Source organism: Pleurodeles waltl, chromosome 3_1 (genome assembly GCF_031143425.1).
Source record: "Pleurodeles waltl isolate 20211129_DDA chromosome 3_1, aPleWal1.hap1.20221129, whole genome shotgun sequence".
NCBI lineage: Eukaryota > Metazoa > Chordata > Amphibia > Caudata > Salamandridae > Pleurodeles > Pleurodeles waltl.
Genome location: NC_090440.1, coordinates 419889528 through 419908862, shown reverse-complemented (window position 1 = coordinate 419908862; position 19335 = coordinate 419889528). Strand labels below are relative to the sequence as shown.

Below are 19335 nucleotides of genomic sequence, written 5' to 3'. Positions count from 1 at the left end.
GTCTGTTTCCCTATTCTTTCTAGGTACCAACTGCTTCTTTTGATAGAGACCATAGACAGATGTTTTCTAAATTTGTGTTGCTAAATTGTTTTGCATGAAGCCCAACAGGTCAATGCTAATTTGAGCTAGTAAGGGGTTCACTAAACAGACGCAAATAGACAAATGACTGAATTGATGCTTTGTTGAATAATGCGCTAATGATACTCTGCTAAGATTAGTCCATGTTGACGTCGTGCTTTGTTCTAATGTTTATGATCTTTGCTTTGATGAAATCTTATTCGAGTTGCCATATTGTGACAGTGCTAAGATGTTTTCTGGTATTGAGACAAATAAACTTGCTACTAGAGTGTAATCAATAGGGAATAAACATCATAAATCTTACTAAATTTTGTGTGGTTATTCATGACTGAAAGGTCATGGGGTGTTTCGGGTTTCATTAATGTCACTAACCAAGTTGAATGATTTGCTATTGTGAATATTGATGAGGTTATTTATCCATTGATGGACATGCTGATTAGTTATCTCGTCATAAAGTGTCTCCAATCAGGGTCAAAGGATTCATTGGCCTAAAACTAGTCCCAGATTAAGTAAATTACCTAAAACAGGACGCATCATCAGTGCCGCTGCAGTGACGTCGATGGAGATGCGCCCATCCTGATCTGTGCAATGGCATCCATGTGCAGGTTCTGGCAGTTGCAGCACTTTATACCCACTTCCAAGGGCCCAGGATTTGATTGGTACCACTTGGCAGGGCAAGACTTGCAGCAAGCAAAGTCTAGGTGCTGTTGCAGGATGAACAGAAGTCTTTGATGTCCCTGAGACTTTAGAAGAACAGGAGGCAAGCCAGCAAGCCCTTGAACTCACATTGGTTCTGGGTGGAGAGATTCAGGTCCAGTCCTTCTCACTATCAGGAAAGGAGGGCAGCAGGGCAGCATAGCAGAGCAGGGTTCCAGTGGAGTGGCATTCCTTTTCAGCAGAATAGCAGTTCTTATTTCTGTCAGAGTATCTACAGGTCCAGAAGTATACTGGGCTGGTAGTGTCTGAAGTCCAGTTCTTACCCAGTGGTGCCTTGGAAGTGGGGGAGACTTCAAGAGAGGCCTTTGAAGAGGACAGAATTCCTGCTCTTTCTGCCCCGGCTACAGACTCACTACAGAGGTTTATGCAGCAATGTGTGTGGGGACAGAACACAGCCCATTCAGGTGTAAGTATCAGCTCCTCCTTTCCATCCTGCCCTGTATGGCTCAACAGCCTGTGAATGGCCCATCAGTCCCACCTAAGCTCCCTTGTTGTGGCTGTTTGGAGGGAATGAACAAAATCCCAGCTGTCACCCACCCAGATGTATATTCAAAGACAGGCAGAAGGCGCTATGGGGGTTATTACAACTTTGGAGGAGGTGTTAATCCGTCCCAAAAGTGACGGTAAAGTGATGGATATACCACCAGCCGTATTACGAGTTCCATAGGATATAATGGACTCGTAATACGGCTGGTGGTATATCCGTCACTTTACCGTCACTTTTGGGACGGATTAACACCTCCTCCAAAGTTGTAATAACCCCCTATATTTTTAAAGTAAAAAAGTGCCAACTTTCTAAAAGTGCCATTTTCAGAACTACAACTTAAAATCCAACCAAAAGTTGTGATTTCTATCTGTGATTCCAGAGACAACACACTTTGAGATTACATCTATTCCCAATTGAAAATTACTTTTATAAAATATAATAAAGTAATTTCAATGTTATCGCATGGGAGAGATAGGCCGTGCAATAGTCAAAACAAATGGAAGTGTTTTTCACTAGTAGGACATGTGAAACCTAAAAGTACATGTCCTTCTTTTTTAAAACACTGCATACTTCCCTTGGGCTGTCTAAGGCCTATCTTAGGGGAGACATATGTATAAGAAAGGAAGGTTTGGGCTTGGCAAGAGGGTTATTTTGCTTGGTCGACATAGCTGTTTAAAATTGCACACAGGCTCTGCAGTGGCAGGCCTGAGTCATGTTTGAAGGGCTACTGAAATAGGTGGCCCAATCAGTGCTGCATGCCCACCAGTACCATTTAATTTACAGGCCTTGGGCACAGGTAGTACACTTCACTAGAGACTTATAAGTAAGTTAAATATGCCAGTTTTGGGTAAGCCAATGTTACCATGTTTTAATTAGAGACCACATGCATTCTAGCACTGGCTAGTAGTGGTAAACTGCCCAGAGTCCTAATGCCAGCAATAATGAGGTCAGAAAATGAGGTCTGAATGCAAAAATGTAGGGGGAAACCACACCAAATATACCAGGTCTAACAGCTCCATATTCGCAGATAGGCTGTACAGAAAAACAAGTAATCACCGAAGAAGCATTTTTCATGTTCATAAATACTTACTTAAATTCTGATGGACGAGTGACCTCTGATTCAGGATCAAGAAGGAAGTGTTGCTGGGTGATTTCCCCAGTCGATGTATTGACAGTGATAACTGGGAACCCCATCTGGAGGACCCACGTATCCATGATACCTTTGACGCTGTGGGGTAATTGTACTGAAGTCTGGTTATCCACAACCTGTGCAGAAAAGAAACTGCATTCATTTATCCACTATGCAACATGAATTGTTATATCCCCTTTGGAAAATTTATGTCTTGTTTTGTATTAGTAGTGTGCCAAGTATTAGCAACTGTTAGTGTCCTGGAGATGGATTCATGGAAGAATGAAGACAGTGATGACATGAATATTAGCATGATACAGTGCAATGCCTTATTGTTCTGTTTCTGATTTGTATTACCTTTGCTTGTGTAGATTCACTGACTCTGAGTACATAGACACAGAAAATGGAGGGCAGGGGTGAAGGTTTGAGTGCTGAAGGACTTCAGGACTTCAGTAGGTGAATGAGCAATAAAGATGTCTTTAAATTCTAATGATATATTGTCACATTTGCTGTCCCATCAAAGACAGGGGTCAAATGGCAGGCTATATCTTTGACAAATTATTGCTTATTCCTTCAAAATGGAGATGGGTCTTTACTCCAAAGTTAGAACTATCTGACAATATTGCAAGGGAGCAGGGAGAATACAGAGAAAGGCTGCAAAATGTAAATAGCTGTAAATGAACAGTAAACATATTTCAAAATATACCAGAAGTTAGGAAAGCACAATTAAAGCACATTTTTTGTAAATCTGAAGGATGATAGATTTAAAAATTTTAATAGGATCAAATCAACACTTTACTTGGTGATGAGAAAATGGTAACTATTTGCTTAAACTTCATTTTTACACTTTATCATTTGCTCACTATACAGTTTAAGCTTTAAAACTTCATGTCAGTTCAAAATTTGTGGCTATTTCGATGGAAAATGTGTTGTCTGTAAATGAAAATGTGCTACTGCACCATGTTTTAGAAATATATTTGCATCAGTCAGTGCTTAATTTGAGCCAGAGGTTTCCGTTGTGGAGCACTGGCACTTATTTTTGAGGACAGGCACTTATTTTTCTGCCTCAAGCATTTACTGCAAGCAAAAGACACATATGAGACAGACAGAGGAAGAGAAAAGTGAAAAAGCATCACAAGTGATGAAAGCAGAAAGCTGCAAGAGTGAGATGAAAGGGCATGGAATTACTGTAAATAGATTAAAGAGGCCAGAGATGGCTTCAGGATTACTCTGCCTCAGTATTCCATGCTCACACATTTAATTTCAGCAGCCGCATGTTTCAGAGGATAGCTTTGGGCATCAGCATGTTTTTATTTACAAATTGAGCACTGGCAGCAGTGCTCTTCAAAATGCATCATAGGGTACATACCACACCTTTACCACTCTCCTGCTAAATTTGCGTGGCTCATTTGTTGTACTTTGTCATTTGTGAAATGCTTGGATTTCTCACTGTTCCTATGACTTCAGGGATATACTAAGATGGCAGCACCCGCACTCTGAAAATCATTTGAGCACCACAGCCAGAATGTCCTCCAAGTGTGATCACTCACTCTAGGACTCTACAAGAGCGCTTCTTTTTATTGCTCCCCTAGACTTTTATAGTACAAACACAATTATAGTTCACTGAGGGCCTCAGTGTATCCAGGAGACCAAGCACCTGGCCCGTGCTGGAATCCAGCTGGGATATCACCTGGTTGAAACACCATGCTGAAGCCTTTTTTTAAATAATTTTTGTGGCTTACGTCTATCAAGGGCACATATTTCAATTTGTTTACAGTAGTCATCATTATAGTTAAAAAAAAAAACTATTAATGCCATGGACCTGATCACAGTTGACATGCACATGCAAAGTAGATGCAGAGTGCAGAACAAGCAGACAAATGTTGGACTGCAATGATTGACATCTGGTTATAGTATACAGATCGGTGACTAGTTGCTTTGGCAAATCGGTCGTCTTTGAAATGAAAAGGAACTTTGTTTTAAATTACTCATTTTAGTGCACTAAGATTATTATGGTATTGAGAAGCTTGGCACTTTAAATGCTTCAGATTCAACATAGTGATGCAGTCAAAATAAAGAATAATAATCCGCAGAAGTCCAACTATATTGTTAAAAGTTCTCATATCTTCTTTATTTCGTTCCAAATGGGTTGCAAAACGAATATTTAAAATACACATCATTGATGTGTATTTTATGTACTGTTTTTGCAGACCTGAAGAATTTCAATAATGATTCTTTGAATCGGACTGTTTGCACTCACAAAATTAGGCCCATATTTATACTTTTTTAGCACCACATTTGCGTCATTTTTTTATGCAAAAGCGGCGCAAACTTTCAAAGTACAATTGTATTTTGTAAGTTCGCACTACTTTTGCATCAAAAAATGACTCAAATGCAACGCTAAAAATGTATAAATATGGACCTTAGTTTGTAACTCTGGCCCTATGACATATAGAAGTTTGGTCAAAGACTTTCTTCCATGAGTTAGAAGTACACTTAGAAGCAGGATTTGATCTTAGCCAATCTATTAGCTTGTGGCGAGATGTGGAGAAGGACATGTACACTTGAACCATCACAGACAGAAATCCAATCCTTGTTTGTTGTAATCTTACATGGTTTAAGCAAATGCCAGACTTTTCTACATGTGGATTCAGAATCACAATAACACCCTGATAATGGTCAGCATTCAAATAGCAATTGAACAGGGCTCGTATTTATTGGATGCATAATTGCAACTTAATACATCCCGACTAATGAAGGTTCATCCAGGGATTCCAGACAAATGACAATATAGGGAGGGTTGTCCACCTAATCAAGATGGTCAAAAGGACGTCAATCCTGGTGATTCTGTCAACCATGGATGCAGAAAATGCCTTTGATTCAGTGAATTGGAGTTTTTCTAAACAAGTGCTATTCAGAAATCAAATGGGATTGAGATTCTCCATGATCATGACTACATACTAAGAGGGTTAATTTTGGATTTGATTCCCACAAAATCTTTCTCTTCACCGAGATTTAACCAGTCAGGAGCTTCAAATCAGATGGTAATGACACAGTTGCAACAATCTGAAGTTGTGGCATGACTGAGGATTAATTTGAACAGATCTAAAATCCTTAACTTACTGAGTGGGCACTCTTTCACTGGTCAGAAAGAAATATTAAATATTTGTGGTTTTACTCTAACCTCATTCATAAGCAACTAATATGAAATTAACTTTCTTAAGGCTATTAAGGCAAAATGAGGAAATGCCCCACTCTTTATTTATTGTTGCTGAGGTAAATTAACATCCTAAAGATGAATATTTTAACTTGCATCTTGAACCTCTTTTAAATAATTCACAGGTGGTGCAACACAGGTGACTGCTCAACAAATGTCTATCTCAGTGCTCTGATAGGCACGAATATGAAACTCTGGGGCAGAACATCACAAAGCCTAAGGCAGAAGCCATTCTCTTCCCTGTACAGTCTGATCCATTATAACACTGCCTTCTCTTTCGTGCCATCAACATACCCATTTGACACTTCAAAGAAGGACGGCTGCAATATGACCATCTAAAATGTTTGTGGTTTAACATTAAGTCCTTTGAAGCCTGTGAAGTGGACTTATTTGTAAAGAAGATACTGGATGATGCACCTGAGTATAAGACTAGGGGGGTGATTCTAACCCTGGCGGTCGGTGATAAAGCGATGGCCAACCCGCCAACAGGCCGGCGGTCCAAAAAATGGAATTCTGACCCTGGCGGGAACCGCCAACACAGCCCACCACTTTAACACTCCGACCGCCACGGCGGGACAAACAAACAGCGCGGCGGTCACCGCCAACAGGCAGGCGGCAGACAATGTACCACCCACACTATCACAACTCACCAATCCACCACCTTTTCCGGGGCGGGAGCACCGCCGATAAAAACACGGCGGAAACAGACTACGAACGGGAAAACGCTCACCTCTATGCACTCCACGAGGAAGGAGGACAGCATGGAACCCGAATTAAACATCCTACCTGCTCTCGTCTACCTGCTCATCTCCCACGAGTACGAACGCCGGTGCAGATGACAACGGTGAGTACTGCACCTACGACACAGGGGAGGGGGGAGGAGGAAAGCTTACGGCACACACATATGCGACCCCCCCCCCCCAAACTATGTACACACCAATGCAGAGCAACAAGTCACAGTGACACCACCCAAACCCCCCGGAAAAATGCAAAGACATAATTAAATAGAGAATCAAAATTTATGTAAAAAATAGCCTCTGTTAAGTCATGGTCAAATAGCAATAAAAATAATACAAAAGAAAATAAATATTTTGTGCAATCGATAAACCGAGGCAATTAGTCCTGCACATTTAACGAAATGCCAAGTGTCCGTGGGCCAAAGTGTATCAACACAAGGGCAAAGCCCACACAGGAGACCTGAGTCCGTTGGAGAGAACACTGCTGGGGCATCTGATGATAAAACTACAGGCACCTCAGGGGGAAGGGAAGGGGGGCACCACAGCCACATGAGTCCACGACGCCAGATCCACGAAGGGGCCACCATGCCCACTGTGCCATCCTGGGGAGTGCACAGCCACAGTCTCTCAATGTCTCTACAGTGGGTGGTTTGCCCACTGTGCCATCCTGGGGAGTGCAAAGCCACAGTCTCTCAATGTCTCTACAGTGGGTGGTTTGCCCACTGTTACATCCTGGGGAGTGCAAAGCCACAGTCTCTCAATGTCTCTACAGTGGGTGGTTTGCCCACTGTTACATCCTGGGGAGTGCAAAGCCACAGTCCATCAGGTGGATTACAGAGATCACTGGAGGAGGCATGGTGGGCTCGACACAGAACCGACACTGTCATTGTGCCAGCGGTGCTTGAGACGGGGGGGCCCAGTGGAGCGGTACTTGACTGGAAGGGCCCAGCGGAGCGGTGCTTGACAGGAAGGGCGCAGTGGAGCGGTGCTTGAGACGGCGGGGCCCAGCGGAGCGGTGCTTGACAGGAAGGGCCCAGCGGAGCGGTGCTTGAGACGGTGGGGCCCAGCGGAGCGGTACTTGACAGGAAGGGCCCAGCGGAGCGGTGCTTGACAGGAAGGGCCCAGCGGAGCGGTGCATGAGACGGTGGGGCCCAGCGGAGCGGTGCTTGACAGGAAGGGCCCAGCGGAGCGGTGCTTGACAGGAAGGGCCCAGCGGAGCGGTGCATGAGACGGCGGGGCCCAGCAGAGCGGTGCTTGACAGGAAGGGCCCAGCGGAGCGGTGCATGAGACGGCGGGGCCCAGCAGAGCGGTGCTTGAGATGAAGGGCCCAGCGGAGTGGTGCTTGAGACGCCGGGGCCCAGCGGAGCGGTGCTCTTCTGCACGGCGGGGCCCTGTTCAGCGGTGCTCTTCTGCACGGCGGGGCCCTGTTCAGCGGTGCTCTTCTGCACGGCGGGGCCCTGTTCAGTGGTGCTCTTCTTCACGGCGGGGCCCTGTTCAGCGGTGCTCTTCTGCACGGCGGGGCCCTGTTCAGCGGTGCTCTTCTGCACGGCAGGGCCCTGTTCAGCAGTGCTCTTCTGCACGGCGGGGCCCTGTTCAACGGTGTTCTTCTGCACAGCGGGGCCCTGTTCAGCGGTGCTCTTCTGCACGGCGGGGCCCTGTTCAGCGGTGCTCTTTTGCACGGCGGGGCCCTGTTCAGTGGTGCTCTTCTGCACGGCGGGGCCCTGTTCAGCGGTGCTTGTCCAGTAATTCAAGGGAGCCAGACCTGGCCTGGACTCCCTGCTCACTCGCCCTCCGACCGTCCAGTTGCTGGACCCTTCGGTGACGGAGTCCTGGGCCCTTGGGTGGCCTCCCTTACACCCGGGATTGGGCTTGTGGGGCCCTCCTGCTCCACGCTCCGCGCTCCTGCTGGCTGACTTCTCCGCCCTGCTGCCCTTTCGCTCCTTAGATGAGGCTCTCTGGGCCTTGCCTCCCCTGGATGTTGTGGCAGGTGAAGTGGGCGAACTTTGGTCCTTGGGGCAGCCGTGTCAGTCTTCTCACGGCGGCCCTTGAGTTTCCGGGTCCTCTTGCCAGGGGGGGGGCTGGCTGTCCCCTTGCTGCTGACAGATGTGTCACTGCTGCCAAAGGGTGGACTCCAGAACCCATGCACTACAGTCACACTTGTAACTGGGCTGGTGGTGGCTGAGGTGCTCTTGGGACTCTTAGCAGATGGAGGGGGTGGGTCAGGGGAGGGAAAGAGGTTAAGATTGGAGAGGTAAACTTTTTTAGGACCAAGGTAAAGGTGTAGTAGTGGTGATGGGAGTGGAGGAAGAGGATGTGGTTGTAGGAGAGTCAGGTGTGCTGTGTTTGGGTGCAGGTGATTGTGACGTAGGCTGTCGTGAGGTGGATGGCTGTTGGATGGGTGGCTGCTTGCGTTTGTGTGTCTTGGAAGAGGGGGTGACAGACACAGTGGGAGAGGACACAGGGGACGTGTAAATGGCAGTGGGGGTGGTGACTGCACGTGTGCGGACTGGTGTGGAGGGTGTGCTGGTGTTGGAAGCACTGGCTGATGGTGGTGTGCATGCAGGTGTGAGTGGAGACGTCACAGGGAGGGAGGAGGGAGACGAGGAGGAGGGGGACACAGAGGTGGTAGTGACTTTTGCCATGTCTGCATCTGGGTGTTGCTTGGGGGACTGCTTGTGTGATCTGTGGTGCTTGTGTCTGGATGAGCTGCCCTTGGGTGTTGAGGTGTGTGCAGGCTGGTCTGATGGTGTGGATGGGATAGGCTGAGGAACGGGAGACAGAGACAGGGTGGAGGCAGTCAGAAGAGGGAGGCTGGAAACAGGGACAATGGCTGCAGTCAGTGCTGAGGCCAGAGAATTGAACGATTGTTGATGGGCAGCCTGACCCGAATGAATGCCCTCCAGGTAGGCATTGCTACGATGCACCTCCCTTTCTACCCCCTGGATGGCATTCAAAAGGGTAGTCTGCCCAACAATGATGGTCTGAAGGAGGTCAATGACCTCCTCACTGAGGGCAGCAGGGGTAACAGGGGCAGGTGAGGTGCCTGGGGCGAAGGAGACGCCCGCCTTCTTGGGCGAGCGGGCACGGAGCGTAGGCTGAGGGGCTGCTGGGAGGGCGGGGCTGGTGCGCTGGGTGGCGGCTGTACTTGTAGAGGCGGGGGGCCCGGATGTTGCGCCACCGCTAGGGAGCTCCCATCCGAGGACGTGTCGGTGTCGCTGGTGTCACCACGGTCCCCGTTGTGGTGCTCCCCTCGCCCTCCGTATCACTGGTGCCCTCGGTGTCTGTACCACGGCCCACCGGGGCCTTGTGAGTTGCAGCTCCCTCGTGCTCCGATGCCAATTCTCCTCCGCCTGATGATGCTAATGCACACATGCACAAGAAGATAAAGAAAAAGGGTGGGGGGAGAAAGAAAGACAGGATGAGTGCATGCAATGTCAACACCGTTGGGGGAGAGGACAGACACAGGAGCCTCATGCACTACGCTGCGCAATCGGGGTATACTACTCAGTACTTGTGACCAGGCCTACAGGTCTATGCACAACAAATGCACACATGGATGATGCAGGACCATGGATAGCTGTACTTGGCACCCTACAGAGGTGGGGGGCGGGGGCACAGGGCCATGCCTAAAGGAGAGGACTACACTACAGAAAGCGCCCTGGCCTAATGTCACCCACAAGCCTCCTCCCCCACCCAGACGCCTCCACTGCGCATATAGATAGCAGAATGTGCTGATACTCACCCCCTTGTGTCTACTGTGATGTCCTCAAGCGCCCATCCAAATCAGGGTAGGCCACCGCCAGGATCCGGGACATCAGGGGGGTCAGGGTACGACTGGCACCCCTCCTAGGTTGGGAGGCCATCCCCAGCAGTGACTCGGCGGTCTTCCTGGTCCTGCGGCAGATGTCCTCCCACCTCTTGCGGCAGTGGGTGCCCCGTCTGATGTGGACCCCCAGGGCCCGGACTTCCTTGGCGATGGCACGCCAAATGTCGACTTTCTGATGGGCGCTGACCTATTTGACATGTACAGGGTGGGAAAAGAAATATCATCATTTATCTGCATGTTAGATGTGATTGCCCCCCCTCCCCAACTTTGCCATGTGGCACATGCTCTCATCTGTCGTGCGTTGCACTCCTCATTCGCTCCCCACCCCACCATCTTACATCCACCCCACTCAACACAGGCATAGCCCATTCAATGTGCACCCAGTGTACTTACCTGTTGGTCTGGAGGACCGTAGAGTAACGCATACTGGGGGAGGACCCCATCCACAAGTTTCTCCAACTCTTCAGACGTGAAGGCAGGGGCCCTTTCCCCAGTCCCAGCAGCCATTGTCTCTTCCAGACCGAGGTCACAGCAGCACTTGCAGTATAGGTCCTCTCCTGTGGATGATCAGGTCTCGAGTGATTAAGCAGATAGAAAATGGCGGTCACGCCCGCGGCGGTGCATACCGCAGCGGTGCGTACCGCGACCGTTGGCGCACATCCTTATTGGCTCCTGAAACCCATAGGCTTCAATGTTAACCAATGCGTCTTCGTACAGCGGTCTTCCACCGCCTACCGCCACGGTGTGCCACGCCAGCGCATTGACCTCACATCCCATTGTCCCACTTCACAGGTCAGGCAGCCGCCATTTCAAGGGCCCACATGGCTAAATTTCAACTGCGTCACACAGGCCTAGGCCTTGCATTGCCACACATACACGCCTTTCAATACATAGATAACCGTGTGCTATGCAAGCTGTGGTGAACGTACCTGTGATCTGCTTGACTCCATACTCCATGTTGTCCTTCCTAGGCACCGTCCGCTGGGACTTGCGAGGAGAAGGATGAATCCTCGCGTGTACCGACCGCTGGTGGACCTGTCGACAATGGAAGAACGCCATATCATACTACGTTACCGACTTGACCGTGCCACTATCCATGAACTGTGTGCCCAGCTGGAGCCAGCCCTGATGTCCCCCATCCGCCAACCCACAGGAATCCCCCCTCTAGTGCAGGTTCTGTCAGTCCTCCATTTTTTGGCAAGTGGCTCATTCCAGACAACAGTGGCCATGTCATCTGGCATGTCTCAGCCTATGTTTTCAAAGATTTTGTCCAGAGTGTTGTCTGCCCTGATGAAACACATGCGGAGCTACATTGTTTTCCCTGAGGAGGCTGATTTGCCCACTGTGAAGGGTGATTTCTATGCCCTTGGACATATCCCCAACATCATTGGTGCCATTGATGGGACCCATGTGGCCTTAGTACCCCCAAAAGACGATGAGCAGGTGTACAGAAACAGGAAAAATTACCATTCGATGAATGTCCAGGTGGTCTGTTTGGCTGACCAGTACATCTCCCATGTAAATGCCAAGTTCCCTGGGTCAGTGCATGACGCGTATGTTATGCGTAATAGCAGCATCCCCTATGTGATGGAACAGCTACAGAGACACCGTGTGTGGCTAATTGGTGACTCTGGTTACCCCAACCTGCCTTGGCTATTGACCCCAGTGAGGAATCCCCGGACCAGGGCAGAGGAACGGTACAATGAGGCCCATGGTCGAACTAGGAGGATCATAGAAAGAACCTTCGGCCTTCTGAAGGCCAGGTTTAGGTGCCTGCATATGACAGGTGGATCCCTGATGTACTCACCAAAGAAGGTGTGCCAGATCATCGTGGCCTGCTGTATGTTGCACAATCTTGCATTGCGACGCCAGGTGCCTTTCCTGCAGGAGGATGCTCCAGATGGTGCTGTTGTAGCAGCTGTGGATCCTGTGGAGAGTGAAGAGGAGGAAGACGACGGGGACGACACAGACAACAGGGACACAGTTATCCTACAGTATTTTCAGTAACACACAGGTAAGAATCACCCACGCCATTTAACATTTACTTAAAGCCTCCTGCATCTCTACTTTGTGTATTTCCCCACAGTTCTTTTTAACTGATTTTTGATGTTCCCTTCCCTTTTCAGTGCTGTATGACCCACTGCGTGACTTCTGCTTGGTTAGCCCATGGACTAAAGCTTATTGACATCGGTATGTTGTCATCACAAATTGACTGAACATTATTGAACAGTAATGTGTAATACATTTGTAAAAAATACAGGCTGACTCCTGAATGATTTCAGTGCAATGAGTGATTTATTTATAGTGCTAGATATTGGTACATGATATTAAAACGGTGATGGGTGGGTGTGGAGTAATGTCCATGGCAGAGTCCAGTTCTCAGTTTCACAGGTGCATTGTCCATATGCCTGTGGAAGGATGGAGCAGGGGCTGTTTAAGGTTGGACAGGGTGACAATGTGGGACAGTGGGATCACATCAGGGGGGATCTTATGCTGGCGGCGGTCTTGGCATCCTACTCTGTCTTCCTGTGAGATCTCAGGTTCCGCTTGCGGGGTGGTTGTTCTTCAGCAGGAGGTGGGGTTCTGGTGGCCTGTCGTTGTGGTGGGGCCTCCTGTCCACTAGCGCCGGCGGAGGTGGTAGGCTGTTCCTGGTCCTGGCTAGTGACAGGGGCCCTTTGGGGTGCCACATGGTCCCACAATGTGTTTTCTATCCGGTTGAGGGCCTGGACTATGGTCCCCATAGCGGTAGCGATGTTCCTGAGTTCATTGCTGAACCCCATGTAGCGTTCCTCCTGCTGTGCCTGGGTCTCCGTGAACCTGGCCAGTACCGTCGCCATCGTCTCCTGGGAATGGTGGTATGCTCCCATGATGGTGGTGAGGGCCTCTTGGAGAGTTGGTTCCCTGGGCCTGTCCTCCCCCCCCTGTCGCACTGCAGCCCTCCCAGTTGACCTGTTTCCCCGGGCCTCTGTCCCCTGGACGGTGTGCCCATTACCACTGCCCCCAGGTCCCTGTTGTTGTTGGGGTGTTGGGTCAGCCTGGGTGCCCTGTAGTGGCGGACACACCGCTGATTGACGCGTCGTAGAGACAGAGGCATGGGCCCGCTGGGTGGGGGCTGTGCTGATATTCCCAGAGGGGGTTGGGTCTGCTGTGGCCTGTATCTGTGTGTGGGGAACCGACTGTCCAGAGGTCCCCGATGGTCCGGGCTGGTCATCAGGTTCTAGGTCGACAGAGCTGCTGTCCTCACTGGGGGCCTGTTCTGGGGGTGGGATGGACAAATCTGGACCCTCCGTGGCGGTGTGTTGGCGTTCGGGCCCTGCAGGGGTAAAAGAGTATGGTTATTGCTTATGTGTGTGCCATGGCGTGCATTTTGTGAGTGCCCTTGTCCACCAGTGCAGGCATTCCCTTGTGGGAGGTGGTTGGGGGGGGGTGGATGGGTATGTGTAGTGGTCATGCATAGGTGATGGGTGTCTATGGTTTGTGTTGGCATTCAGGGGTTGGTGTTGTTTAGGGTGGGTTGTGCTGGTGAGACATTGGCAGGGAGGATGTGTGCTGGGGGGCTGAGATTGGGGGGGGTGAAGTAGTTGAGAATCGACTTACCAGAGTCCATTCCTCCGGATACTCCATCGAGGCCATCAGGATGCAGGATGTTTACTACCTCTTGCTCCCATGCTGTGAATTGGGGTGGAGTGGGTGGGGGTCCGCCGCCAGTCTTCTGCACAGCGATGTTGTGCCTTGACACCATCGAGCGCACCTTCCCCCGTAGGTCGTTCCAGCGCTTTCGGATGTCTTCCCGATTTCTGGGATGCTGTCCCACAGCGTTGACCCTGTCTACGATCCTTTGCCATAGCTCTGCCTTCCTGGCTATTGTGGTGTGTTGCACCTGTGTGCCGAAGAGCTGGGGCTCTACCCTAATTATTTCCTCCACCATGACCCTGAGTTCTTGGTCCGAGAACCTGGGGTGTCTTTGGGGTGCCATGGGGTGGTGTGGATGAGGTGTGGGGTGGTGTTTGTGGTTATGTGCGTGGTGATGTGTGCGTAGATGTGGTGTGGGTGATGATGTTGGGTTCCTGTGTGTGTTGTGCTTTGCGTTCCCTGTGCTCTCTCTCAGTGTATTGCGCCTTCTCTCAGATACTTGTGGTCGTAGGGGATTGTGGGTGATGTGGGTGTGTGTTTTATATTTAATTGGGTGTGTGGGAGTGGTGTGTGTATATGTATCAGGTGTGTGTATTTCAAATTGTCCAATGTGGCTGTGTTTTGTATATGTGTGTGTATTTTGACCGCAGCGGTGTGTACCGCCAATGGAATACCGCGGTTAAAAAACCGCTGCGTGGATTCGTGGGTCAGAATGGCATGGGCGTGTTTGTGTTGGCGTGACGGTGGAGGTTTGGTCATCTCCAGTTTATCGCTGTCCGCTGATGAGGCGGCCTTCCGTGGATGTCGGGTTTTTGGCGGTTTGCCAGTTGGAGGTCAGAATGACCGTGGCGGTTTACCGCGGCCGCGGCGGTAGAATGGCGGACTTCTGACCGGCGGTAAGGGCCTTTTACCGCCGAGGTCAGAATGACCCCCTAGGAACCTCTAGAGACCTCACCCCCCTTCAAAATATTATGAAGGTAGTGTAAGCACCAAAAGTCACTATCTCCTCTTTATATGGTCAATGATTAGAAAACTACCTGAAAAAAGTAGCATCCTTTTGAGTGCTGGGAGTGGTGTCTGGCAAGAGAGACAGAACACAAGACATGGGAAACGTTATGGCAAAACCTAGCAATGGGGAGAATGAGTGAACGGATCAGGGAAGCTCAGTATAAAACCATATATAGGTGGTTTAGGTGCTCTGTCAAATTGCTTTAATACTATTCTGAAATGTCCTGTCTAAACCTTTCACAAATCCACCACAAATTGCCTTTAGGGCACCTTTGTTCGGAAGATGAAAGCAAATGCATGGAAACATTCAGCAGTGAATATAGGGCACCATAGAGACTTTGAACGAGGGGAAGCACTGCTGTAAAAGCCCTGCCAAACTTGCAGTTTACCGACCTTCTATACAGGTGGGTGAAGTGCATAGTTTCCGTTGACAAAGCTGCAGGTGCTTTTGCCTGTCAGTTGCACCACACCTTTTAGGACAGGATCCTCATCATTAGAAAACTCAATGCCCATCTGGTCCATTCGTTGGTTGATTTACAGACACTCCTGCCAGGATCTAAATTACTTCCATGATTTCACAAAACATTGGGTATTAAAGAGCACAGCGCACTAGGAAGATTCACCAAAGAGCCCCAGCGTAGAGTTATTCATATTCTCACAGACTTGGGTTAGGTTATTTATCTTGATACACATGCTTCTCTGAGTTGACTATGCAGGAAATCTTAAGGATGCATCTCTGGTGAGACTGTCGATTGGGAGGGAAAAGGTGGTTTTTAGGGTGTGTATCACAAGGGACTTGGTTACCTGTTTCTCTGAATTTTAGGAATTATAACTTAAGGGCCAACAGAGGGCCACAACAGTCACCAACTGATCTGATTTCCAATTATTTCTTGTACAGATGTGCAGGAATATTTTTTACTGTGGTTTCCTTTCCAAGTCTTGGATACAGGGGTTGACCAGCTTCATAAACCAGAAATTTGATGAAGCTAAAAAACAAATTAAGGGCAACAAGGAACCTGTATTGCAGCACGAACTTTCCTGCTGCTGTGCATGCAAGCAGAGCTTCGCTTTGAAGCCACATTCCCTGTTTGCGATTATAAACCTTATTTTTAACCAGTCAGTGTTCCAGTTATACATACTGACATATGTAAACTTATTATGTGCGTTATTTGGATCTACATTTATGGATTATAAGGAGTATGAACTCCGGTAATATTTTGTTGAGTATGTATTTGATTAATGTTTGTACATCAATGCTTTGAAAACAAACTTTGAAGAGAATTTGTTATTTGCATTTTGGGCATAAGATCCAATCTAAAGGTACTATGTCCAAATGGACATTATTGTTACAACTATTTCCAAACTCCAAAATGCACAATGACCTAAAAAGGTGTCCTGGCACTGAGTCATGATTGCTTCAAAATAAAAGTTGTCTACTTGCAATAATTTCACCGGGAGACAACGTTTACAACACAGTCATTACCACACTTTGCCTTTTCCAACTAATGCCTTTACCACACATTGCCTTTACCATTCAAGTCTTTACCAGGCATGCCATTACAACAAAATGTAAGTGGTAACATATGGTAAGTAAATATTAATTTACTTTAAACAAATTGAAATTCACAGAAAAAAACAAAGATTACAGGGACATTTTAGTTAGGTTCACATTTTACACTCAAAAAACCATAGAAATTCAGCAGTTATAGTTATACTTATTTGAAGAAACTATTATTTGTGCTTTAAGGCAACTACAGACCATGAGTTATAGTATATACTCTAACTGCTAAATTTTTATTGTTTTCTTGAGTTTAGGGTATGGTGAGTATTTAGGTTGTAAGGGTATTTTTTAGAGTTTAGTGGTGGTTGAGTTTAGGGGTTGATAATGTAATATATATATGTATATAAATATATACAATTATATATTGTCATGCTGCGGATTCCCACGGCATCCACTGTTCGGTTTGCGGTCCATCTTACGGGTAGCGACCTATTTCCTCGGTCTCAGTATAATTTATAACCGTGGTGAGGTCAGAGGCCCAAGCTTGGGCGTCGGGTCTCGCCGCATTCAATGAGCGGCATGGATATTCACCAAGAAGTGTCTGCACCCCCCCAACGGCCCTTCACTTACCTGATGCCCCGATCTATGGCTCTGACTTTCTTCTTTTTTTACCTCCTTTTTCCTTGTGGGACCATGTTCTCTTCTTCCCAGCATTCTCATTTTGTTTCCCTGCATGCATCTGTTTTCTTTTCTAACATGGTGCCTTCTTCTGCCTTGTTCGATAGCTCCTTCTTCCTACATGTCACTTCCTGTTAAGTGGTATATAATGGGTCAGATTCTTATTCTCTTTGCGTTGCAACACTTCCCTTGGAGGTGACTCACACTCCGGCTGATTTTGTCTTGATTCCAGTTTTTGTTCCTGCTTTTTCAGCTTTTCCTGTTTTCCTTTCCTGGAGTTGGAGTTCTGATTTTTGCCGTGTCCTTTTTCTGTTCCAGGGAGTTCCAGTTTTAGAGTTTTTTTTCCCTTAGGGTTTTTTCCCCTGGGACTCCTTCTGGAGGGCACTGATTGTTGTGGCGTACCAGTCTCAGCAGCACCGTTGCTACCGGAAGGGGTCGCCCTTACCTCGGCCATAGCAGGACCTACAAGAACCGAGGTTGCACCTCAACTCCATCTGACCAAGGCAGTAAGAGGAAGGTATACTGTGACATACATATACATGGAAATTATAGTTAGGGCAAACATTTTTTTTATGTGTAAAATCTCAATCTAACTATAATGTCCATGTAAGCTTTGTTTATCTCAGTGAATTTTGATGCCAACCTCCTGCATGCATCCAGTCCCAGTGAGCAGTGGGCTTTGGTGTTTGATTGGGTGTTGTTTTTTTTGATCTGTGGATCCTTCGCTAGTGTACACAAGGAGCTGCTCTGAGCACCATGGTGGATCTGTAGTGGTGTAATTGTGTAATGGTGGATTGAAGGTACCACTACTTTATTGGTTCTCTTCCTTTCTGAGAGATAGGACCTTCCAAGTTCTCAACCATTCTTTTTTTTCAAACACGTTTTCCCTTACTTGTGGGGTTCCACAAGGCTCTTCGTTGAGTCCCACTCTTTTTCACATTTATATGTCGCCTTTGGCCAATATCGTGGAACCTTATGGTCTTTCCTTGGTATCATATGCTGACGACACTCAGTTGGTAGTCTCTCTTTCCACCAATGTGAACTCAGAACAGGCTAATCCATCCTCCTGTCTTTCAGATATAGCTGATGGATGGCCACCTCCAAACTCAAACTCAATGATGATAAATCAGAAGTAATGTTAGTTGGGAATTTCTCTCTCCTCAAGACCCTGCCCGGGCTCTGGAAAGGTTAAAAGAACTCCCTCCGCCTAAAGAAAATATAAAGAGCTTACGTTTTTGGTTATAACCCCATCTCACGCTGGATTGCCACTCCAAAAAGTTGGCCTCAACTTGTTTTGGCCTACTATGAACTATTAGAAAGATTTTCAAAGTTCTTCCATTCTTGGCGAAAAGACTCATAATTCCGGCCCTTATACTGTCTCGTCTAGACTATGGAAATTCTCTTTTCTTTGGCTCTCCAGGCTACTTAAAAAAGAGATTGCAGGTCGTGCAGAATGCTGCTGCCTGACTACTTATGAATATTTCCAGACATCTTTCTCCTAAACCAGCACTGGCCTCGCTTCACTGGCTTCCTATAGAGCAACGTATTCATTTTAAAGCCATGTGCATGGCACACAAAGCCCTTCATAATAAGGGTCCGGCATTTCTTAGGCAAAGTATAACATCTTATAGCACATAGAGGGCACTCAGATCCTCTTCCGTCTTGCTAATTAACAATCCTCGGGTTAAGAAAGCAGTGTGGGGAGGCAGTTCCTTTGCTTTCAAAGCTGCCTACCTCTGGAATTCATTACCTATGGAATTTCGTCGAGCATCTGGAATCCTCCTTTCGCAGGAAACTAAATACAACTATTGTTAGTGTAGGCACTTCCTAATTTAGCAGTTCTATATTAGCGCTGGGAAGCCTTCGGGTAGCCATCCGCTCTGTAAATGCAGTAAACTAAACTCAACTAAACTAACTGTGATTCCGCGGTTGGCAAAAAAAATTGGGCAAATCTCTGGTATGGAGTCAAGATAAGTGTATCCTGGTCCGTTATGTTATTTTTTGATTTTTTTTCCTCCCCTGGCCCAATGTGAGAAAGAAAATGGCAGCTGCAGCTTTGATCTCAGGTTGCAGCTACCCAATCAAGGCCTTGCTTTTCCCAGGGATCCATGGATCCTCTGTGAGTCAATCCACCAAGGGTCTGCTTCCCTAGATATATATAATTATTTTTTCCTTTAATAACTCGAAAACTACTGAAGATATATATACCGAATTATAAAGATAAATCTTTCCCGACTAAGACCTAGCTCTCTGCCAAATTTGGTGTAATTTGGTTCAGTGGTTCTGGCTGTCATCATGTCTAAAATCTCTATGGTAAATGACAT

The 19335-nt window shown here is 47.6% G+C and overlaps 1 protein-coding gene across 1 annotated transcript in view; it reads right to left on the bottom strand.

Annotated features, from left to right (window-relative positions):
• The window catches only part of LOC138284183 (aminopeptidase Ey-like), a 432258-nt gene that overhangs the window by 220261 nt on the left and 192662 nt on the right, over positions 1 to 19335 (bottom strand). Inside the window, exon 10 of the mRNA XM_069222681.1 lies at positions 2373 to 2548. Within this exon, the coding sequence (XP_069078782.1) occupies positions 2373 to 2548 (176 nt within the window). The remainder of the gene's footprint in view (positions 1 to 2372; positions 2549 to 19335) is intronic.